The 25,981-nt window shown below is 44.5% G+C and overlaps 1 protein-coding gene across 1 annotated transcript in view; it reads right to left on the bottom strand.

The window, feature by feature from the left end:
• Positions 1 to 25,981, bottom strand: part of LOC309553066 (E3 ubiquitin/ISG15 ligase TRIM25-like) — a gene marked incomplete at both ends in the record, with an annotated part of 77,990 nt that overhangs the window by 36,309 nt on the left and 15,700 nt on the right. Inside the window, one exon of the mRNA XM_082253965.1 lies at positions 7,367 to 7,529. Coding sequence (XP_082110091.1) covers positions 7,367 to 7,529 — 163 coding nt within the window. The remainder of the gene's footprint in view (positions 1 to 7,366; positions 7,530 to 25,981) is intronic.

The following is a 25,981-nucleotide window of genomic DNA, read 5'->3' as shown; positions in this document are numbered from 1 at the left end:
TGCGATCCTGGAAGTTCACCCACTGGTTTGCTACCGGGCCCCCTGGAGCATGGGGCCCGGTAGCGATTGCAACCCCTGCAACCCCTGTAGTTACGCCCCTGATGGAAACACTCAAATTAGCGTACCGTACCGAACCGACCCGAACCAATCCGCTCAGTGGAAACGAGGCACTAGAGAACTGACCACGCTGTGCTCTCCTGCTTAGTGTGGTAAGTTTTTATTAGGAAAGCAGAAGGACCGGCAGGAACACCGGGGATTTCACACAAAAGAAGTAACGCAAAGAGAACAGGAGACTTTCTCATTCAAGTACATGGTACAGCAGCCACATATTAGGAATATACAATATTGGGTTTACATATTCTTTAAGTAGTATATTCATAATAACTAATGATACAAAACACTTTTTACATTATAATATAGAAGGTGTGGCTTCTTTTTCTCTACAACTTCTGTTGCTTTGTTGCTGAAATCCCTACTTTTATTTTTTTTTATTTTATTTTTTTTTGGGGGGGGGGGCATTTTTTTTTTTTATACACACAAACTTTTTTTACTATTTAAGAGACTTAAAATATGCCCCCCGAGTCGTATGATAATATATACAATAAAAATCCTATTAAAAATATATGATTTTATTGTAGACAAAATTGAAAAATCCTATATCAACTTCCAGCATGAAAGGGATCAACAAGGTAATCGGCTATACAGTCATGAAAAGCTAAATATCCAAATTACATCAGTCTACGTGTTTCGTGTTATTGACACTTCATCAGGACTGTAAACGAAGCTTTCTGGAAAAGATAATATCAAATGACATGAATATATAAAAATGAAATAAGCATTATACATAGTTTATCCTGTACTGTATACTTTTTTTTATTATTCATTTCTATTGTATTTTTTGTGTTACGTTTTTTTATTTTTCAGGTTTCGTTTTTATGTCTATATTCTTTGTGGAGCAAATCTGATGTCTGGCTCAAAGGGATGATGCGACTTCCAGTCCAGTCGATCGCCATTTCTGGGGGCATCACTTCCAACCGGTTGGCCGCACACCCTTCATGGGTGAAACTGGTAGGAGCGGCCGCCGTTTCTTTCCAACATGCCGGCTATCTGATGAACATCCCCACCTGGAGCTCACTTTAGGTACAGGTTTTGTATTCTCTTTGGTGCATGCCATTGGCTGGAGAGTGGTCCCTTGAAGGGTGATTACACCATAAAAAGGGGGTAGTTTAGTGGGAGGACATTAGGTGTTTGGCAAAGCTATGCAGGTCGGGACATTTTAGGAAAGATACACTATTTTGGTTTCAAGGACATCTAAGTTGTTCCTTATTGGGGGGGCTACATAAAAATTGTATATATGGTACAAATGCTCTACCAGGCTATATGGCTTATGTTCATTACTATTATATTTGGGCAGCTATCAGTAACATTGTTTCTGGAGCACTGGTCTGGTGACATTGTCACTGGTGTGGTAGCAATCAGGGTCACTGTTGCTGGCTACACTGGTTTAGTGACATTATGACTAGTGTGATGGTGATGGGGGACACTGTGATTGGCTGAGACTTTCTGCATTCAGGGCCTTGTTAAAGGTGACCTCCAGATTCTGAGAGGCCCCTTTCCGCAGACCCCCACAACCACAGCCCATGGTTGTGAGGAAGAGACCCTTGACCCCATCAATATAGGGAAAAGATGCTTGATGGGGGCAAAGTACCCACCCCCCCCCCCCCCATGTTGAGGGTATGTTGCCTGGTATGGTCCAGGAGGGGGGGGGGGTGCTTGCTCCTCTCCCCTTTCCTGATCTGCCAAGCTGCATGCCCGAAAAAGGGTCTGGTATGGATTGTGGGGGGGGGACTCCATGCCTTTTTTTTTTTTTACCGTGGAGGTTTTTTTTGGCGTGGAGTTTCCCCCTTTTTTGTTGCTTGCAGCCTGAAATGAAGACAGATACTGTTTTTGTTTTATCCAGCTGTATTTACTAGCATAAGTTATAACATGTGCTTTGGGGCATTGTCAGGTTGTAAGGTAAACCTTCTTCCCATTGACAATTTTCTGGCAGAGGGCAGAAGATTTTCCTTAAGAATTTGATGGTATTTTGCCCCATCCATTTTTCCTTCTATCCTGGCAAGTGCTCCAGTCCCTGCTGCAGAGAAACAACCCTATAACACATTATGAAATACTTACAGTACCTTAGGACGAAGCCCTTCCAGCAGCCTGATGTCACCGTCTCACCATCTTCCCACCGGTCTATCTTCTGGGTTCGTGCACTCTGCCTGTGAGTCAGCGTCACTCCCACACGTGCGCGCGGGAGCCCTTGGTTTCGGCACGAAGCTTTGGAGGTCCGGCAAAATCTGCTGGACCTTCCAGTGACGTCACCGGCTGCATCCAGGGTGAATATCTCCTAAAAGGTGTAGGTTTAGGGGATTTCATTTTACCTACAGGTAAGCCTTAATATAGGTTTATCTGTAGGTACAAATCACAAAGCGGGCTTTACTACCGCTTTATGTCATGTTCACCAAATCAGCATTGAAATGAACCCAGTTACATTCAGTTAATTCCTATTTAGCTACTATACATTTGGGGTCTGGCTTGATCTGACCTGAAAGTGTCTTGCTCATACCAATCAGCTCTCCATAACTCCTGGTATGATAAAGTTACACAAATTACAAGTATCTATCTGATTGTATAAGTACATCACTGTTAATTTGATACTAAATATGACTATGCTGTCATGTACAGGAGGAGCAGTAGGAAGAGTAGGCACATTCCATCTGCTTTCTAATCTAGACATCTGATGTATATAATATTTAGTCTCTATAAAATTGTGATTTCATGATGCACAAAAATAAATGTTTCTAGACTATTCAAATTAAATTTTATTAGACTATAGCCTGTTGTAAAATAAAAATGTGACAAACTGACATTGTAGGAGTGTCTGTACAAAAATATCATAAATGGTTTAACAGTCCCACCTCCCACCTCCATCCTCCCACGCCTTTCCTCCCACCTCCGTCCTCCTACTTCCGTCCTCCCACCTCCGTCCTCACTTCTCCGTCCTCCCACCTCCGTCCTCCCATCTCCCACCTCCGTCCTCCCTCCTCTGTCCTCCCACCTCTGTCCTTTTATCTCCCACCTCTGTCCTCCCACGCCTTTCCTCCCACCTCCGTCCTCCTACTTCAATCCTCCCACCTCCGTCCTCACTCCTCCATCCTCCCACCTCCGTCCTCCCATCTCCCACCTCCGTCCTCCCTCCTCTGTCCTCCCACCTCTGTCCTTTTATCTCCCACCTCTGTCCTCCCACCTCCATCCTCCCACCTCCCACTTTTGTACCCCCTCCTCTGTCCTCCCACCTCCCACCTCCGTCCTCCCACCTCTGTCCTTCCACCTCTGTCCTCCCATCTCCCACCTCCGTCCTCCCACCTCCATCCTACCACCTCCATCCTCCCATCTCCCACCTCTGTCCTCCCACCTCTGTCTTCCCACCTCCGTCCTCCCACCTCCATCCTCACTCCTCCATCCTCCCACCTCTGTCCTTTTATCTCCCACCTCTGTCCTCCCACCTCCCACTTTTGTACCCCCACCTCTGTCCTCCCACCTTCCACCTCCGTCCTCCCACATCTGTCCTCCCATCTCCCACCTCCGTCCTCCCACCTCTGTCCTCCCACCTCTCTCCTCCCATCTCCCACCTCAGTCCTCCCACCTCCATCCTTCTACCTCTGTCCTCCCACCTCCCACCCCTTTCCTTGGAGTGCAGACAGGACAGAGCTCGTCCCACAACAGTTTCTGCTCCATCCTCTCACCTTGTGACAAGTCGCAATGTACAATATGATCTCTGGGGGAAGATGGGACAAAATACAACACTGGCCTATCAGCACAGACTCCTGCACCCCCCACTCACTGACACTTGACCCCACAAGGACTAGGAATAAATTTACGTTTCATGATTTTTGTGTTATATCACCAACCCTTCACATGTACAATAGAGAAAAACTTTATTCACATTAACATCTCCTTTCCTAATTCTCCTCCCATCACCAGGACACATCTACTGATTATAAGATACAACATCACAATGATACATTATATGTATTAGGATACATTATAAAAATGTGCAATTGTATAGATAATGGAATTGTATAGGTAAACCATTCTATGGGGACACATTATATTAGGATCCATTATAAAGGTGATCCTATAAAATTATATTGGTGATCCATTCTATGGGGACATATTATATTAGGATCCATTACAAAAGTGATCCATCAGAATTCTATTGGCGATCCATTCTATGAAAACACATTATATTAGGATCCATTACAAAAGTGATCCATCAGAATTCTATTGGTGATCTATTCTATGGAGACACATAATATTAGGATCCTTTACAAAAGTGATCCATCAGAATTCCATTGATGATCCATTCTATGGGGACACATTATATCAGGATCCATTATAAAAGTGATCCAATAGAATTCTATTGGTGATCTATTCTATGGGGACACATTATATTAGGATCCATTATAAAAATGATCCAATAGAATTCTATTGGTGATCTATTGTATGGGGACACAATATATTAGGATCCATTATAAAAATGATCCAATAGAATTCTATTGGTGATCTATTGTATGGGGACACAATATATTAGGATCCATTATAAAAGTGATCCCACAAGATTCTATAATGGATCCTCATATAATGTGTCCCCATGTAGAATGGATCATTAATAGAATAAAAAATAATTCTGTTGGTGATCCATTCTATGGGAACACATTCTATTAGAATACATTATAAAAGTAATGCAATAGAATTCTATTGGTGATCCCTTCTATGGGGACACATTATATTAGGATCCATTATAAAAGTGATGCAATCGAATTCTATTGGGCATACATTCTATGGGGACACATTATATTGGGGACACTTTCCAGCTCTATTAATCATACATTATTATAATAGTAATATTATATTAGTGATAAATCCCATTTTTTAATTTCACTAGAAAATCTTGGGATCATTTCTTCATATGTTTCCTCTGAGATTTTTACATTGATTTTTACTTCATTTTTTATCTATTTGTAGATCTTTTATTCATTTGTAATTCTTCACACAATAAAATAATCAATAGAACAAATTCATTATAAATGTATGTATAATAGGGAATAGCCCGTCTATACATTATAATCATAGATACATAGATAAATAGATAGTGTACTTTCAACACTGGGTCCCCCGGCAGCCGTTTCCCTAATATGACATCACAGCTCGGACACAGCCAATAACGATTATGACTCAAGGCTCTGAGTGACCAATGCAGCGGTGGGAGAAGCAATAAAGCTGAATATAAGCTGGTCAGGGCTGGGCTTTCAAAAGAACCTGCCACGAGTGGGCTAGTGACAGAGTATCTTTAAGGCCATTTGGGGCCCCCAAAACAGTGGCACATTTTCAATCTCCAAAAAAAGTGACATGTATAGGATCCCAGGGCCCCCAGACAGTGTTGGGTTAAGGTCCTCTCTCACTCAAGACAAAAAAGCCAAAGTACCCCCTTCCCCTTGAACTTTAAACTACATCAGCAACATAGGTCTGCCCTTTCTTCCTCTCCCCTGCTGAAACACCCAAAGCAAAGGGTTTTTTTTTTTTTTTAAGCACGTGATTAGAGCCAGAGGCTTCAAAAAAAGGGGGGGGGGGCTTGGGGCGCAGAGCACTGCGCCCTGAGCCCACACAGTTATATGACAATAGTGAATGAATATTGCTATTATCATACTGATTCTCCCAATCAGTCAGGAAGTGGGTCGTGAGACCCTTTGCCCGATTGGCTGAAAAGAGAAGCGATTTTACTGGCCATTGGCCAGGAAGAGGGAGGAGACGCACGGCCGGCCGGAGGAGAATCTCTGCCATCCGGGAAGGAGAAGGTAAGAATGCAGGGGGGAGGTGGATTTGCCTGCCAAGTGGCCGTCCCAATGGGGGTAATGGATTTGCCTGCTGGCTGGCCATCCCGGGTGGATGTGGTGGATTTGCCTGCTGGCTGGCCGTCCCACGGGGGGTGTGGGTTTTGCCGCCCCCCCAAATTATCATGCACCAGCCGCCACTGTAGATAGATAGATAGATAGATAGATAGATAGATAGATAGATAGATAGATAGATAGATAGATAGATAGATAGATAGATAGATAGATAGATAGTGGAGTGGAGTGGCGGGCCATCCATTGGGGGCGCAAAGGTGCCGCCCCCCCATCCATGCATCCGGCCCCCTAATCTACATGCAGGGTGCCGGATGCATGGATTCCAATGGGGTTTTTTTTTTTTTTTGAAGCACTTGATTAGAGCCAGAGGCTCTAATAGGCTTCAAAAAAAGGGTGTGCTTGGGGCGCAGAGCACTGCGCCCTGAGCCCACACAGTTGTATGACAATAGTGAATGAATATTCGCTATTATCACACTGATTCTCCTCCCAGCCAGTCAGGAAGTGGGTCGTGAGACCCCTTTCCCGATTGGCTGAAAAGAGAAGCGATTTTACTGGCCATTGGCCAGAAAGAGGGAGGAGACGCACGGCCGGCCGGAGGAGAATCTCAGCCATCCGGGAAGGAGGAGGTAAGAATGCTGGCTGTCCGACCGTCCATCCGTCCCACAGGGGGGAGGTGGATTTGCCTGCCAAGTGGCCATCCCAATGGGGGTAATGGATTTGCCTGCTGGCTGGCCATCCCCGGTGGATGTGGTGGATTTGCCTGCTGGCCACCCCCCCAAATTATCATGCACCAGCCGCCACTGTAGATAGATAGATAGATAGATAGATAGATAGATAGATAGATAGATAGATAGATAGATAGATAGATAGATAGATAGATAGATAGATAGATAGATAGATAGATAGATAGATAGATAGATAGATCATTATATAGATAGGCCACTCCCCTACTTACTGACCAACAGGAGCGTGTTACTCACTGTTACTGCAGTAACTGGAAAGATATTCTACCCAATCACAATGATCAGGGAGTGCCAGAGGGAGAAATGTTACTTATACCTTACTTATAGTAAATTAACCTACATGACATCAACTTTAGCCCCACCCATTATCTTATTGGCTAAATATTCCACCAATCCCATCCCGCCTTTCTGTGTTGTCACTAGTCTCTAGGCAAATTTTTTAGATCTTCTTATTCCCCCCACATATCTTTATACGACCTCTCCATACACATATCCCAGCATGGAGGGGCTCAGTGAAGGTGGTGGTTAAGGTGTGGAGGTGTCGGATCGGGTCACACAGATCATAAAAGGAGATCCGCCCGGCCTCATAATCCAGATATATCCTGACTCTGGAGAGATTGCCACTTAAGTAGATGTTATCACTGTTATGTCTCATCCAATAATTTTTACCATTTCTGGCCAAACACCAGGACATGGTATTATTTCCATAACATGACTGAACTCCTTTCCTGTCTATACTGGGATAACACATCCCGACTCTCCAGTTCACTGATCCCCCAACATCCACGTCCCAATAATGTCTCCCTGAGGAGAAACTCCGACTGCTCAACACCTGAGGATAACCTTGAAATTGCTTTGGTGATACTACACAATGCTTTTTTCTATCAGACCAGGATGCAGTTTTCCGGTCATCTGATATATGTAGATCATTATGTGCCGTGTTTACATCCAGTAATATGTCTGTAGCTTCATGTATATACATGTATACATTTACCCCTATTATTATATCAGATAAACCTGTGTGTAATGTGTGTGATATCCCGGACACATCCAGACCCCCTCCATCAGTGAAGGTCTCTGACACCGGGGAAGAATGCAGTTGGGTTGGTCACATCCTCCTACACAGGGTGAGGCTGGGCTGGGCCATATCTGTAATATTTGACCAGAGATCAGAGTACGGAGGAGGGAGGTTTTCCTTGCAGTAGTAAACATACTCATATCTCCCAACATTAGAAGAGAGATAAAGATGAGCGTACAAAAGAAACACAGTGCACTGAGCTGAACAATGGACATGGCTGCATCACAATGAAAAGGAGCGTGGTTATATAAAGTTTGGGTCCACTCACACTAAACACTGCACACGTATGCTACAACCCTTGTAACCCTAAAATGTGCCAATGCCCTGACATGCACAGAATGATAAATTCTATAGATACAGAAACTATATTTGTGGTCAGTAAATTAATGATGGTTGGAACCATGTGTATGCTAAGGTCGGTGTGGTGTGCCAGAACTGACGTAGGGGGTAGGCCTGTAAATAAAGAGGGCCCCCCGAAAGATAGTATACCAAGGAAGAGGGTGAAGGTGGATGGGGTGACAGCGGGATGCGGCAGGCTGATGGAGGGGAGGAGCAGCGCCATAAAAGCACGCTAGCTCCTTGTTAAAGAAATTATGAATGTTTCATAATTAATATATGTTTTATAATAATTTATGCTTATAAGGATTTATACATATGCTTAGTTTTCCTAGAGCTACTAGTGATCACATGTATTTTCACGTTATCTTGCTAAAAAAAGCTTACTATAACTGCATGACGTCGGTATATCCTGTCTCACATGTCTTGTAAGAGCAGGGAAATGGCTCATATGACTACACTATATGAATAAACTACTGTTTGCATTAAGCATGTGAAACCCCTTCAGGAAGTGATACAATAAAGCTTGTATGTAGGCCTGATCAATCAATATCCTGGGGGAAGGGTTAAGACAGGATGTTATAACTGTATATAAATGAGCGAGCTGGCCTAAGAAGGTAGACAAGTGTCAGATATAAAGCCAACTAGGCTAGCTACTGTGTATGGAACCCTATACCACGGGTCACAGGCGGCTAGAACCGGTGGGCAAATATCTGACAATCTCCTGTACTTGTCTCCTTGTATACGAGAAATAAATGCATCTTCCTTGTATCAGCTTGTGGTCTAAAGGTGATTTCCCTGACACTCCTCCCACAAATACAGACCTACGGCCTAACACGGTAAATTAATGATGGTTGGAACCACGTGTATGCTAAGGTCGGTGCGGTGTGCCAGAACCGACGTAGGGGGTAGGCCAGTAAATAAAGAGGGCAAAAAGGATGCAGGACCACACACTTTATTCCAAATACAACTTATGACACAAGACTCTTGAAAGCTAATCTTAACTCTCTTTCCGGGTGTGGGATGTACGTGTGGAAAACATCTGATTCCCACCGTCCAAGTCTCTTAATAATGTGACCCGGCGTGTTGATCCACTCACACTAAACACTGCACACGTATGCTACAACCCTTGTAACCCTAAAATGTGCCAACGCCCTGACATGCACAGAATGATAAATTCTGTAGATACAGAAACTATATATATTGACCACCTTTATGCCACATCCTAGTATATATATATATAAAAGAAAGAAAGAGGACCCCATCCTGTCATAGGATGACTTTACTGGCATAGATTTGAGACCAATTCATCTAGTTAAAGTGTAACAAAATATTTATTGAAAACATTAAAATTGTGTCACATGACATAAATCCATCATAAATCCATCATGAATCCATTAAAAACATTGTAAACAATGGTGCATGAAATATTTTACACACATACCCTCACAAAAAGAGGGACCAGCTGTGAGAACAGTTTCACAACCGGGCCCCAAATAGAAGATAGTATTGAAATAGAGGTAACTTCCGTAGGGGATTTTCCTTGCAATCCCCTTGTGGAGGCTTCCATTTATGAATGGATATTTTATGGTTATACAACATTGCTATAATCTTTTTATATGGACTATAAGCTGAAGGCCTTATGAATAAATGGTTGTGGAATGGATCATCTTAGTTTCCATTATTTCTTATAGGGAAATTCGCTTTCATATACCAGTGCTTTGGATTGCAAGCATGTTTTCGGAACAAATTATGCTCTCAATCCAAGATTTTACTGTATGTGGTAAATCGTTTGACAGCCTGAAGGTCTGCCTGGGAAGATTTGACAAAGGTTAAACGGAAGTCAATTTAACTTTTTAATATTTTATAAGACAAAACAGTCTCTGCCTTTGGGACACTATTGGAAAAGACTATAAAAGGTTAAAGCACATTTCAACTCATGTATATATAAGACGTCATAATATCTAAAAGGATTATAATACACTGATGATAAGGATTATAATACACTGCCTGGCCAAAAAAAAAAAAGTTGCCACCTGGAATGAACTATGCCACTAACTAAACTAAGCATTCAGTAACTATCCTATTGGTTAGTTACTGCATGTGCCCAAAGAATGAGGTCAGCTGACTACCTGAATATACTGAAGGACCAGGTTATTCCATCAATAGATTTTTTCTTCCCTGATGGCAGGGATATATTCCAAGATGACAATGCCAGGATTCATCGGACTCAAATTTGTAAAAGAGTGGTTTATGGAGCATGAGACATCATTTTTACACATGGATTGCCCACCACAGAGTCCAGAACTTAACCCCATTGAGAATCTTTGGGATGTGCGGGAGAAGGCTTTGCGCAGTGGTCCGACTCTCCCATCATCAATACAAGATCTTGGTGAAAAATTAATGCAACACTGGACGGAAGTAAATCTTGTAAGTAAATCTTGTGACATTGCAGAAGCTTATTGAACAATGCCACAGCGAATGTGTGCCATAATCAAAGCTAAAGGCAGTCCAATATGTGTGACCTTTTTTTTTTTTGGTGGTGACTTTTTTTGGGCCAGGCAATGTATAAGGCATTATGTACTATTGTAATATTTAAAAATAAGATATTGTTATGTATACTGGTTAGGAAGTGAGATGGGGAATTATGATTTGAGATTTGTCCCAATATTCATTAAGGGGGAATAAGTAATACCTCAACATGAATCGCTGGATAGAATCACACATCTTTAGCAAATGTTACATAATTAAATGTATAGGACATTAAAGAATAATATCACAAATAGATCACTTACCGGGGATTAGAAGCATATATCTGATTATGAGTAAAATAACACATCTAGAATATGCTAAGAATAAAATATGATACCCCATATAGATTGACTTGAATAAATCCAATTTTATTTCCAGAAGACCTAATATTGGGATTCCTAGTCTTAGAGCTGGGGACAGGTGAAAGCACTGATTAAGTAAATACCTTACAGTGGTTGTAAACCCCATTCGTGAAATTTGAACTAAGCACATATATCTGTAGTGTTTACTTATCTCTCTCCAAAGCTCTAAGTGTTGATTCTCTCTGGTGCTTTGTTCCTCTGTTATCAGCATGAGTCACTTCTGACAAATTCTCCGACCCATGGGATAACATGAGCTAAAAATTTGTGTCAGGGAGGGTGCTTAGAGGGAGGTAAGCACTGAGCTTGTCTATTCAGGATACAGCTCTGCATGTTCCTTCGTTCCTCTGCCTATCTATGTGGAGAGGGGGGGGGGGGGGTGTCCTTTTCCTCCAATCATCTTTCACACGCTGTGAGTGTAGTCTCTATCCTTCTCTAAGTCCCTAAGTATGGCTGAAAGATGAAGAAAGATTTTGAACACGATCTGCACTATTCAAAGGATATAAAAAGAGGAAGACAGCAGATATTCAAGTAAAACTTTTATGTAGGAGGATTTGTCTCATCTCTGGGTATCATCTGAGGCAATTCACTTTACTGGGTATATGTGAGGGTTTATATCCACGTTAACCTCCCTGGCGGTATGATTGTTTCAGATTTTAGGTGCTGAAAGCGGTACCATTATTTTGCATGTAATTCTTAAGAATGAGCAACCCAAACCAACTATTTACATATGATTTTTTTTTACTGTCGTTCTTCTTTATAACATCTCGGGTATGATAAAGTTTGAAACACAATGTCATAAATTATAATATAATAAATAATAAATAACTATAAATAAGTATATATATATATATATATATATATATATATATATATATATATATGTAGCGCTGATATCCTTTCTATATTGATGTGTGTCTGTATACCTTAATGAAACGTCCATGGACATTGCTATGTTTGAGTAGTTGGAGCCATCTAGTGACCAATACTGGTAATGCAGCTATGTTTTTTTTTTGTTTTGTTTGAAAGAGACAGGAAGTGATTGTTGGTTTGGTGACCTACCCATGAACACCTTCTTGTGCAGGGCATGCTGGGTAGGGGGATAAAAAGGGGCCGGAGCAGCCATTTTAGGTCTCTTGGAATCGTGTGGCCTGCCTGAGAGGACCTGTGGGAATACGGTGGCCAGATTACAGATACCCAGAGACACTCATCCGAGCATCGGAGGACGGGATCCACCCAGTGGGGCTGAACAAAGCGATTGGTCCAGCTGATGGAGAAGCAAGTTTCAGTCACCGGACAAAAGTCACCACACGGAGCCTCTATCCAGTGGGTGAGCGGGCCAAGGCCCACAGTTTGTTAAATCTCACATGCAGTTAGACTCACATACAGGCCTCACTGGAAATTATAGTTCCACGAAGGAGCAGAGCAACTGATACTGAGAAGGCTTGAAGCCTATCTACCAAAAAATGTTTAAATAGTTGTTACAGCTACACCAGAAGCATTTTTACTTCAATTTAATTCACCAAAACTGTGGATTACAAATTCCAAGGAGCCACTTTAGCTAGCGAAGAAAAGAAGATCCAGGACTAAGTACTCCAAAAAGTGAGATCTCACACATAGCTTATAAAGTAGGGGGAGCTCCCAGGTATAGACATATATATATATATATACTGTTTCTTTCTAATTGTTTATATTGAAATCCATTGTGCTGTTGTCTTATCCTGGAGTGACAATACAGGTATTTTGTACTATCTTACATTGTATTGTTTTGCATTGCATCACAGCTGTGCCAAGGGGATTGAGCCAAGTTAGTGGGGTTTATTGGTAGAGTGCAGGCCCAGATCAAACCAGCAGCCCTTTTGGGGGTCAGTGCTACATATAAAAAAGGTACAGTAAAACTGCAGGAAAGGGCACTGGGGGGCAAACTAATGTCAATTTATTTTATTTTGTAATGTAATCCAAAAGGATTACAATATATCAGTGTATTTGTGTGTTTTACTTTTCAAATTTGACGCCGGTTCCTCCCCCCCTGCGAGCGTCACGTTGCAGGAGACACATCGCGAGATCCCCGAGACAAGGTAAGAAACTTCTACCAGGATCCAGCGATGCTCCCTGGCGGTACCCCGAGTGTGGCTCGGGGGTTACCGCTAATGACACTAAAATTCCACCCCGAGCCACACTCAGGAATACCGCCAAGGATTTTAATAGATAAGATCACTCCCCAATCAGGTATGAGTAAATATTTTAGAATACACTCTCCAGGCTAGTCCTTGGATAAAGAAATTTTGGGAATAAAAAGGAAAGTTCATAGAAAAAAGGGAGGTTTGCTGGCCCTTTCAAGAAAGAACACCCTTTATAGAGGATATTATCAACCCCCTCACATACATCACTTTATATCAATCTAAGATGCTCAATCAATTTCCTTGAAGGCCTCCGCATATCTTCTCCTGGTCATCCCATAGGCTGCTTTCTCTAGGTGTGGTTCCACACACAGCACCAATAACCTGATTGGTGAATTATAATTTGATAATTACTTTGAGAAACTTCCCACTTACTTCTAAAGTCAACCAACTGTGTGTTATTATTCGTGTGATAAGATTTTTTTGCTTGACATATTTTCCATTCATGATATCATAAATAATTAAATCTAAGGTGTAATAACATAGCCCGCAGCATAGACTCTACCCCTTCATTCTGCTGCAGAAGAATCTGAGGATTACGGTGTGATAGTGCGGACCTGGTTGTCTGCTAGTTTAGTCAAACTGTGGGTACCATGGTTGCGAGACCTAAGAGTGGAAAGTAAACTATCCAATTCATCCTAGTTCCTAGTCATATATCTTTAGTCATATTAATTGTTTATTCATTTTTCTTTTTTTCCATAGTCCATACTTTAATGCAATTTTTTGTGCTAAAATGTTGGGACGCTGTACAAATTATGAATAAAAACAGAATGCAATGATGTGGAAGTTTCAAATTTTAATATTTTATTCAGAATACAACATAGATGACATATCAAATGTTTAAACTAAGAAAATGTATAATTTTAAGGGAAAAATAAGTTGATTTTAAATTTCATGGCATCAACACATCTCAAAAAAGCTGGGAAAAGGCCATGTTTACCACTGTGTGGCATCCCCTCTTCTTTTTATAACAGTCTGCAAATGTCTGGGGACTGAGGAGACAAGTTTCTGAAGTTTAGGAATAGGAATGTTGTCCCATTCTTGTCTAATCCAGGCTTCTAGTTGCTCAACTGTCTTAGGTAGTGTTGAGCGAACACGGACTGTATTATTCGTGTTCGTACCGAATAATTGGATTTTTTGTACCCGAACACGGACACGGACACTTTACTGTATGTTCGGGTAAAAATCCGTGTTCGGTCGTTTTATTTCCGGGTTTTGCATGCTTTGGCGCTCTTTTCATGGCGGGCTTTCAACAGCCAATCAACAATCGTTTAACTGGTGTGCCTTAAGCCATCCCAGCCATGCCTGCAAATGTCTCAGTAGCTGTGATTGGCCGTCTGAAGCATGTGACCAAGTCTTTATAAGTTCGAGGCAGCCGCAGCGGCGTCATTATGCTGCTTAGATTCAGGGACAGAGCACACATCAACGTGCTGGCTGCTGATTAGGGAAAGATAGGCAGGAAAAAACCATTTGTGTCCGGATAGAATTGAGGGACAGGTCGGAGTGTTTAGGCAGGGCGAGTTGTAGGCATTTTAGGGATAGAGTCTGCTGAATTATAGGGTCAGTGTCTTCTACAAACTACAATCGATATTGCTGTGTGGGGGGTGGGGTCTGCACTCAATCCTGATCTACGATCTCTTCTCAATCCTGTTAGGGACAGAGTCTGCTGAATTTTAGGGAAACTGTGTTCTACAAACTACAATCGATATTGCTGTGTGGTGTGGGATTGGAGATAGGCAGGTGTCAGTGATCCACATCCATTTTTCTGTGTGTGAGCTGCAGTGAACACAATCTTTTTGGGCTGCAGTGAACACAATCTTTTTGGGCTGCAGTGAACACAATCTTTTTGGGCTGCAGTGAACACAATCTTTTTGGGCTGCAGTGAACACAATCTTTTTGGGGTGCAGTGAACAAAATCTTTTTGGGGTGCAGTGAACACAATCCTTTTTGGTGTGCAGTGAACACAATCTTTGTGGGGTGCAGTGAACAAAATCCTTTGTGGGGTGCAGTGAACACAATCTTTTTGGGGTGCAGTGAACAAAATCCTTTTTGGGGTGCAGTGAACAACATCCTTTTTGGGGTGCAGTGAACACAATCTTTTTGGGGTGCAGTGAACAAAATCCTTTGTGGGGTGCAGTGAACACAATCTTTTTGGGGTGCAGTGAACACAATCTTTTTGGGGTGGAGTGAACAACATCCTTTTTGGGGTGCAGTGAACAAAATCCTTTTTGGGGTGCAGTGAACACAATCTTTTTGGGGTGCAGTGAACACAATCTTTGTGGGGTGCAGTGAACACAATCTTTTTGGGGTGGAGTGAACAACATCCTTTTTGGGGTGCAGTGAACAACATCCTTTTTGGGGTGCAGTGAACACAATCTTTTTGGGGTGCAGTGAACACAATCTTTGTGGGGTACAGTGAACAGAATCTTTGTGGGGTGCAGTGAACACAATCTTTGGGGGGTACAGTGAACACAATCTTTGTGAGGTGCAGTGAACACAATCTTTGTGGGGTGCAGTGAACACAATCTTTGTGGGGTGCAGTGAACACAATCATTGTGGGGTGCAGTGAACTCAATCTTTGTGGGGTACAGTGAACACAATCTCATACTTCTGAAGGTTTGAGGGTGCTGCCTGTTCCATACTCCCCCTACTCCTCATCTAGCCTTTTAGGGGTACAAACAATAGTAATTGGGGCCTAGTGTGGTTGTGTACGTGTGATATACATACACTTTTTTGGGATCATATTTTCTATTCCGCTATTTAATCAAAAACCTTTGGGGATCAGTTAAATTGGGGGATAGTCTGTGTTGGTACGTGTGAGAGAGATCCACCTTTCCAAGTTGTTGGGGTTCATCTCATACTTCTGAAGGTTTGAGGGTGCTGCCTGTTCCATACTCCCCCTACTCCTCATCTAGCCTTTTAGGGGTACAAACAATAGTAATTGGGGCCTAGTGTGGTTGTGTACGTGCGAGATACATACACTTTTTTTGATCATATTTCCTATTCCGCTATTCAATAAAAACCTTTGAGGATCAATTGAATTGCGGGATAGTCTGTGTCGGTACGTGTGAGAGAGATCCACCTTTCCAAGTTGTTGGGGTTCATCTCATACTTCTGAAGGTTTGAGGGTGCTGCCTGTTCCATACTCCCCCTACTCCTCATCTAGCCTTTTAGGGGTACAAACAATAGTAATTGGGGCCTAGTGTGGTTGTGTACGTGTGATATACATACACTTTTTTTGGATCATATTTTCTATTCCGCTATTTAATCAAAAACCTTTGGGGATCAGTTAAATTGGGGGATAGTCTGTGTTGGTACGTGTGAGAGAGATCCACCTTTCCAAGTTGTTGGGGTTCATCTCATACTTCTGAAGGTTTGAGGGTGCTGCCTGTTCCATACTCCCCCTACTCCTCATCTAGCCTTTTAGGGGTACAAACAATAGTAATTGGGGCCTAGTGTGGTTGTGTACGTGCGAGATACATACACTTTTTTTGATCATATTTCCTATTCCGCTATTCAATAAAAACCTTTGAGGATCAATTGAATTGCGGGATAGTCTGTGTCGGTACGTGTGAGAGAGATCCACCTTTCCAAGTTGTTGGGGTTCATCTCATACTTCTGAAGGTTTGAGGGTGCTGCCTGTTCCATACCCCCCCTACTCCTCATCTAGCCTTTTAGGGGTACAAACAATAGTAATTGGGGCCTAGTGTGGTTGTGTACGTGCGAGATACATACACTTTTTTTGATCATATTTCCTATTCCGCTATTCAATAAAAACCTTTGAGGATCAATTGAATTGCGGGATAGTCTGTGTCGGTACGTGTGAGAGAGATCCACCTTTCCAAGTTGTTGGGGTTCATCTCATACTTCTGAAGGTTTGAGGGTGCTGCCTGTTCCATACCCCCCCTACTCCTCATCTAGCCTTTTAGGGGTACAAACAATAGTAATTGGGGCCTAGTGTGGTTGTGTACGTGCGAGATACATACACTTTTTTTGATCATATTTCCTATTCCGCTATTCAATAAAAACCTTTGAGGATCAATTGAATTGCGGGATAGTCTGTGTCGGTACGTGTGAGAGAGATCCACCTTTCCAAGTTGTTGGGGTTCATCTCATACTTCTGAAGGTTTGAGGGTGCTGCCTGTTCCATACTCCCCCTACTCCTCATCTAGCCTTTTAGGGGTACAAACAATAGTAATTGGGGCCTAGTGTGGTTGTGTACGTGTGATATACATACACTTTTTTTGGATCATATTTTCTATTCCGCTATTTAATCAAAAACCTTTGGGGATCAGTTAAATTGGGGGATAGTCTGTGTTGGTACGTGTGAGAGAGATCCACCTTTCCAAGTTGTTGGGGTTCATCTCATACTTCTGAAGGTTTGAGGGTGCTGCCTGTTCCATACTCCCCCTACTCCTAGCCTTTTAGGGGTACAAACAATAGTAATTGGGGCCTAGTGTGGTTGTGTACGTGTGATATACATACACTTTTTTGGGATCATATTTTCTATTCCGCTATTTAATCAAAAACCTTTGGGGATCAGTTAAATTGGGGGATAGTCTGTGTTGGTACGTGTGAGAGAGATCCACCTTTCCAAGTTGTTGGGGTTCATCTCATACTTCTGAAGGTTTGAGGGTGCTGCCTGTTCCATACTCCCCCTACTCCTAGCCTTTTAGGGGTACAAACAATAGTAATTGGGGCCTAGTGTGGTTGTGTACGTGTGATATACATACACTTTTTTTGGATCATATTTTCTATTCCGCTATTTAATCAAAAACCTTTGGGGATCAGTTAAATTGGGGGATAGTCTGTGTTGGTACGTGTGAGAGAGATCCACCTTTCCAAGTTGTTGGGGTTCATCTCATACTTCTGAAGGTTTGAGGGTGCTGCCTGTTCCATACTCCCCCTACTCCTAGCCTTTTAGGGGTACAAACAATAGTAATTGGGGCCTAGTGTGGTTGTGTACGTGTGATATACATACACTTTTTTGGGATCATATTTTCTATTCCGCTATTTAATCAAAAACCTTTGGGGATCAGTTAAATTGGGGGATAGTCTGTGTTGGTACGTGTGAGAGAGATCCACCTTTCCAAGTTGTTGGGGTTCATCTCATACTTCTGAAGGTTTGAGGGTGCTGCCTGTTCCATACTCCCCCTACTCCTAGCCTTTTAGGGGTACAAACAATAGTAATTGGGGCCTAGTGTGGTTGTGTACGTGTGATATACATACACTTTTTTGGGATCATATTTTCTATTCCGCTATTTAATCAAAAACCTCTGGGGATCAGTTAAATTGGGGGATAGTCTGTGTTGGTACGTGTGAGAGAGATCCACCTTTCCAAGTTGTTGGGGTTCATCTCATACTTCTGAAGGTTTGAGGGTGCTGCCTGTTCCATACTCCCCCTACTCCTAGCCTTTTAGGGGTACAAACAATAGTAATTGGGGCCTAGTGTGGTTGTGTACGTGTGATATACATACACTTTTTTGGGATCATATTTTCTATTCCGCTATTTAATCAAAAACCTTTGGGGATCAGTTAAATTGGGGGATAGTCTGTGTTGGTACGTGTGAGAGAGATCCACCTTTCCAAGTTGTTGGGGTTCATCTCATACTTCTGAAGGTTTGAGGGTGCTGCCTGTTCCATACTCCCCCTACTCCTCATCTAGCCTTTTAGGGGTACAAACAATAGTAATTGGGGCCTAGTGTGGTTGTGTACGTGCGAGATACATACACTTTTTTTGATCATATTTCCTATTCCGCTATTCAATAAAAACCTTTGAGGATCAATTGAATTGCGGGATAGTCTGTGTCGGTACGTGTGAGAGAGATCCACCTTTCCAAGTTGTTGGGGTTCATCTCATACTTCTGAAGGTTTGAGGGTGCTGCCTGTCCCATACTCCCCCTACTCCTCATCTAGCCTTTTAGGGGTACAAACAATAGTAATTGGGGCCTAGTGTGGTTGTGTACGTGTGATATACATACACTTTTTTTGGATCATATTTTCTATTCCGCTATTTAATCAAAAACCTTTGGGGATCAGTTAAATTGGGGGATAGTCTGTGTTGGTACGTGTGAGAGAGATCCACCTTTCCAAGTTGTTGGGGTTCATCTCATACTTCTGAAGGTTTGAGGGTGCTGCCTGTTCCATACTCCCCCTACTCCTCATCTAGCCTTTTAGGGGTACAAACAATAGTAATTGGGGCCTAGTGTGGTTGTGTACGTGCGAGATACATACACTTTTTTTGATCATATTTCCTATTCCGCTATTCAATAAAAACCTTTGAGGATCAATTGAATTGCGGGATAGTCTGTGTCGGTACGTGTGAGAGAGATCCACCTTTCCAAGTTGTTGGGGTTCATCTCATACTTCTGAAGGTTTGAGGGTGCTGCCTGTTCCATACCCCCCTACTCCTCATCTAGCCTTTTAGGGGTACAAACAATAGTAATTGGGGCCTAGTGTGGTTGTGTACGTGCGAGATACATACACTTTTTTTGATCATATTTCCTATTCCGCTATTCAATAAAAACCTTTGAGGATCAATTGAATTGCGGGATAGTCTGTGTCGGTACGTGTGAGAGAGATCCACCTTTCCAAGTTGTTGGGGTTCATCTCATACTTCTGAAGGTTTAAGGGTGCTGCCTGTTCCATACCCCCCCTACTCCTCATCTAGCCTTTTAGGGGTACAAACAATAGTAATTGGGGCCTAGTGTGGTTGTGTACGTGCGAGATACATACACTTTTTTTGATCATATTTCCTATTCCGCTATTCAATAAAAACCTTTGAGGATCAATTGAATTGCGGGATAGTCTGTGTCGGTACGTGTGAGAGAGATCCACCTTTCCAAGTTGTTGGGGTTCATCTCATACTTCTGAAGGTTTGAGGGTGCTGCCTGTTCCATACTCCCCCTACTCCTCATCTAGCCTTTTAGGGGTACAAACAATAGTAATTGGGGCCTAGTGTGGTTGTGTACGTGCGAGATACATACACTTTTTTTGATCATATTTCCTATTCCGCTATTCAATAAAAACCTTTGAGGATCAATTGAATTGCGGGATAGTCTGTGTCGGTACGTGTGAGAGAGATCCACCTTTCCAAGTTGTTGGGGTTCATCTCATACTTCTGAAGGTTTGAGGGTGCTGCCTGTTCCATACCCCCCCTACTCCTCATCTAGCCTTTTAGGGGTACAAACAATAGTAATTGGGGCCTAGTGTGGTTGTGTACGTGCGAGATACATACACTTTTTTTGATCATATTTCCTATTCCGCTATTCAATAAAAACCTTTGAGGATCAATTGAATTGCGGGATAGTCTGTGTCGGTACGTGTGAGAGAGATCCACCTTTCCAAGTTGTTGGGGTTCATCTCATACTTCTGAAGGTTTGAGGGTGCTGCCTGTTCCATACTCCCCCTACTCCTCATCTAGCCTTTTAGGGGTACAAACAATAGTAATTGGGGCCTAGTGTGGTTGTGTACGTGTGATATACATACACTTTTTTTGATCATATTTCCTATTCCGCTATTCAATAAAAACCTTTGAGGATCAATTGAATTGCGGGATAGTCTGTGTCGGTACGTGTGATAGAGATCCACCTTTCCAAGTTGTTGGGGTTCATCTCATACTTCTGAAGGTTTGAGGGTGCTGCCTGTTCCATACCCCCCCTACTCCTCATCTAGCCTTTTAGGGGTACAAACAATAGTAATTGGGGCCTAGTGTGGTTGTGTACGTGCGAGATACATACACTTTTTTTGATCATATTTCCTATTCCGCTATTCAATAAAAACCTTTGAGGATCAATTGAATTGCGGGATAGTCTGTGTCGGTACGTGTGAGAGAGATCCACCTTTCCAAGTTGTTGGGGTTCATCTCATACTTCTGAAGGTTTGAGGGTGCTGCCTGTTCCATACCCCCCCTACTCCTCATCTAGCCTTTTAGGGGTACAAACAATAGTAATTGGGGCCTAGTGTGGTTGTGTACGTGCGAGATACATACACTTTTTTTGATCATATTTCCTATTCCGCTATTCAATAAAAACCTTTGAGGATCAATTGAATTGCGGGATAGTCTGTGTCGGTACGTGTGAGAGAGATCCACCTTTCCAAGTTGTTGGGGTTCATCTCATACTTCTGAAGGTTTGAGGGTGCTGCCTGTTCCATACTCCCCCTACTCCTCATCTAGCCTTTTAGGGGTACAAACAATAGTAATTGGGGCCTAGTGTGGTTGTGTACGTGTGATATACATACACTTTTTTTGGATCATATTTTCTATTCCGCTATTCAATAAAAACCTTTCTAGGGCAAGATCTTAAATTACAGAAATATGAGGAGACCGTCAAATAAGGGCCGTGGCCTGGGTCGTGGTGCTGCTGGTAGAGCTCCTGTTGCAAGGAGAGGACATGGTCGATCTGTGCCAGCTACACGCACAAGTGAAACACCTTCCTCAAGTGTGAGTAGGCGACAGAACCTGCATCAGTATTTGGTAGGGCATCAAACGCCCCTAGAAGTGATGAGGCCAGAACAAGTTGAGGCGATAGTAGATTGGTTTGCTGCTGACAGTGCCTCCAGTTCCTTCACATTGTCTCCCACCCAGTCTACTGCAGAAAGGTCAGAGTTGGCACCTGCAGCCAATGTCCAACCGTCTTTCACCTCACCCCCTTGCAAATCAGGCCAGCAGTCTGAGCCCCAAGCCATACAGCAGTCTCTTATTCTTTTTGAGGACTCTGTCAGCAGGGTTTCCCAGGGCCATCCACCTAGCCCTGCCCCAGAAGTGGAAGAGATTGAGTGCAGCGATGCCCAACCACTTATTTCTCAAGATGAGTACATGCAAGGATCATCGCAGCACGTCTCCGATGATGACGAAACGCAGGTGCCAACTGCTGCGGCGTTCAGCATTGTGGAGACCGACAAGGAGGGCAGGGGTGAAGACTGGGTGGAAGATGATGTGGAGGACGATGAGGTCCTCGACCCCACATGGAATGAACGTCATGCAGGTGACCTGAGTAGTTTGGAGGAAGAGGCGGTGGTCGCACAGAGCCACCAGCACAGCAGAAGAGGGAGCAGGGTGCAGAAGCGGAGCGGCCGTGCCCTAGACACTACGCCCGCTACTGCCCAACGCAGCAAGGGAACGAGCGCACCAAAGTCAGCTCAAAGGAGTTCTCTAGCGTGGAAGTTCTTTAGAAAATGTGCTGATGACAGGACACGAGTGGTTTGCACCCTGTGCAATCAGAGCTTGAAGCGAGGCATGAACCTTCTCAACCTGAGCACAACCTGCATGATCAGGCATCTAAGTGCAAAGCACGAGCTGCAGTGGAGTACACACCTTCAAAACCAAGAAACGTCTCTGGCTCATCCTGCTTCCTCTTCTGCTGCAGTCTCGGCCGCTCCAGCCACATCTGTAGTGATACCGGCACCTGCCACCCCGCAAACAGACGATCTGTCAGCAACACCACCACCTGGGTCACCAACAACCATCTCCACAATGTTCCGTGGAAGCGTTCAGCTTTCCATCTCCCAAACACTTGAGAGGAAGAGGAAGTACCCCCCTACCCACCCGCGATCCCTGGCCCTGAATGCCAGCATTTCAAAATTATTGGCCTTTGAAATGCTGTCATTCCGTCTGGTGGAGACGCACAGTTTTAAAAACCTTATGTCGGTGGCTGTCCCACAGTACGTCGTGCCCAGCCGCCACTACTTTTCCAGGCAAGCCATCCCTTCCCTGCACAACCAAGTGGGGGAAAATATCAGGTGTGCACTGCGCAACGCCATCTGTGCCAAGGTCCACCTAACTACGGATACGTGGACCAGTAAGCACGGTCAGGGGCGTTATATCTCCCTAACGGCACACTGGGTAAATGCAGTGGCGGATGGGCCTGAGGCGGATAGCAATTTGGCGCATGTCCTTCCACCACCGAGGATTGCAGGGCGCTTCAGTTTGCCTCCTGTTCGTAACTCCTCCTACTCCGCTTCCTCATCCTCTACCGCCTCCTCATCCGGACAGCGTAACACCTTCACCACCAACTTCAGCACGGCCAGGGGTAAACGACAGCAGGCAGTTTTACAACTTGCCTGTTTGGGGGACAAACCACACACCGCGCAGGAGTTGTGGAGGAGCATGGAACAGCAGACAAATGAGTGGTTGCTGCCAGCGAGCCTCAAGCCCGGCCTGGTGGTGTGTGATAACGGGCGAAATCTCATAGCAGCTCTGGGCCTAGCCGGTTTGACGCACATCCCTTGCCTGGCGCATGTGCTGAATTTGGTGGTGCAGAGGTTCCTTAAAAACTACCCCGATATGTCAGAGCTGCTGCAGAAAATGCGGGCCGTTTGTGCGCACTTTCGGCGTTCTCACCCTGCTGCTGCTCGCCTGGCAGCGCTGCAGCGTAACTTCGGCCTTCCCGCTCACCGCCTCATATGTGACGTGCCCACAAGGTGGAACTCCACCTTGCACATGCTGGAAAGACTGTGCGAGCAGCAGCAGGCCATAGTGGAGTTTCAGCTGCAGCACGCACGCGTGAGTCGCTCTGCGGAACAGCACCACTTCACCACCAATAACTGGGCCTCCATGCGAGACCTGTGTGCCTTGTTGCGCTGTTTTGAGTACTCCACCAACATGGCCAGTGGCAATGACGCCGTTCTCAGCTTAACTATCCCACTTCTATGCCTCCTTGAAAAAACAATTCGGGCGATGATGGAAGAGGATGTGGCACAGGATGAGGAGGAGGAGGAGGATGAAGAGGTAACATTTCCAAGGCTTTCAGGGCAGTCATTCGCAAGGGGCTCCGAGGGTGGGTTCCTGCACACGCAAACGCCAGGGACGCAATTGTCCAGCAGGGGCACAGTTCTGGAGGATGAGGAGGATGAGGAGGAGGAGGAGCTGGAGGAGGAGATGGAACCATGTTCACAGCAGGGTGGCACCCAGGCCAGCTCATGGCCATCACTGGTGCGTGGCTGGGGGGATACAGAGGACACGGACGATACACCTCCCACAGAGGACAGCCTTTCGTCGCCTCTGGGCAGCCTGGCACACATGAGCGATTACATGCTGCAGTGTCTCCAAAACGACCGCCGAGTTGCCCACATTCTAACTTGTGCTGATTACTGGGTGGCCACGCTGCTGGATCCCCGTTACAAGGACAACGTACCGTCCTTAATTCACTCACTGGAGCGCGATCGCAAGATGCGCGAGTACAAGCGCACGCTGGTAGACGCCATGCTGCTGGCATTCCCATCTGACAGCGGGGCCACAGTGGAAGCACAAGGCAGAGGAGGAGGAGGAGGAGGTCGCCAACGCAACCAGGGCACCGCCAGCACCTCAGAAGGCAGGGTTAGCATGGCCGAAATGTGGAAAAGCTTTGTCAGCACGCCACAACAAACAGCAGCACCAGCAGCTCAGATGGAACGTCTTAGCAGGAGGCAGCATTTTACCAACATGGTGGAGCAGTATGTGTGCACACGCCTACATGTAGTGAATGACGGGTCTGCCCCCTTCAACTTCTGGGTCTCCAAATTGGGCACATGGCCTGAGCTTGCCCTTTACGCCTTGGAGGTGCTGGCGTGCCCTGCAGCCAGTGTATTATCTGAACGGGTATTTAGCACGGCTGGGGGCGTTATAACAGACAAGCGCAGCCGCCTGTCCAGAGACAATGTGGACAAGCTCACGTTCATTAAAATGAACCAGGCATGGATCCCACGGGACTTTTCCGTACCTTATGCAGAATAGCAATGGATACCGACCTTACCCACCCATTGTTCCATTTTTGCTCTTTCTCACTCTTTTGGGGTGTACCCTCATTTAAAATTTTTGAAAAGAAGCAGTGTTGGCTACCTCGTCCTCCTCCTCAGGGCCAGATTAATGTAGGGGCTATTGGAGCTGCAGCTCCAGGCCCCTACCTTTTATATAGGCCCCGGGTTGGCCATATTCACTGTTACCGCTCTTCTGTCACTTGTAAACACAGAAGTCTGGCTTCTATGCTCGCTTCCCCAGGCAGCACCCTCAGAACCTCCCCACACAGCGTGAAGGCCGGACAAGGAGGGACAGTTGGCGATGCATGGATGTGTTTATGGGCTTCAGAGACAGCATCCCATGTTGAATTAGGCATGCATGGCTGCACCCTTCCTCCTCTGGGTGCATGGCAAGGCACGGCCCTTAAGGCCCTTCAAAATCCTCAGCACCAAGCCCATGATGCTGTTAATCCGGCCCTGGTCCTCCTCCACCGCCGCTTCCACCTACACCGCCCATAGGTGTGCGCAGCCTATTGCATTAAGGTGTGCACCCCAAAGTTGAAATACACATGCATGTGTTTGCCAGCAGGGAGAGTAATGTATCGGGGCCATGTACCTGTAGGCAAGGAGAAATAGAGCAGAGCAGGTCCCAGGGAGATCTTTCCCATCTCCTCACTGGCAATGCTATGTGCCCTAGGTGATTAGGGTGTGCCCAGGCACACCCAGCACACCCTGTGCGCACGCCTATGTCACCGCCACATCCACCACCACCTCAACCTCCCTCCTACTCCATATGGGCCTCGTCCTTCAGAGATGAAGAAGAACATTGTTTTATTTTTCTGTTTTTTTTTTGTTGTTTTAAGTTATTTCCCTATCCACATTTGTTTGCAGAGCACTTGCCATGCTCTTAATTACGTTTTGCTGCCATTTGCAGCACTCTAGCCCTTTCCTTTGGTGTTTTAGAGCCATTTTAGTGCCTTAAAGTTCGGGTCCCCATTGACTTCAATGGGGTTCGGTGTCCGGGAAAAGTTCGGTAAAAGTCCGGGACACGGACCCGGACTTTTTTTTAAAGTTCGGCCGAACC

Source organism: Pelophylax lessonae (assembly GCF_965119305.1).
Source record: "Pelophylax lessonae genome assembly, chromosome: 4".
In the NCBI taxonomy this organism is placed as follows: Eukaryota; Metazoa; Chordata; class Amphibia; order Anura; family Ranidae; genus Pelophylax; species Pelophylax lessonae.
Note: the sequence above shows the minus strand (reverse complement) of the source record. Positions and strands in the feature narration are given on the sequence as shown.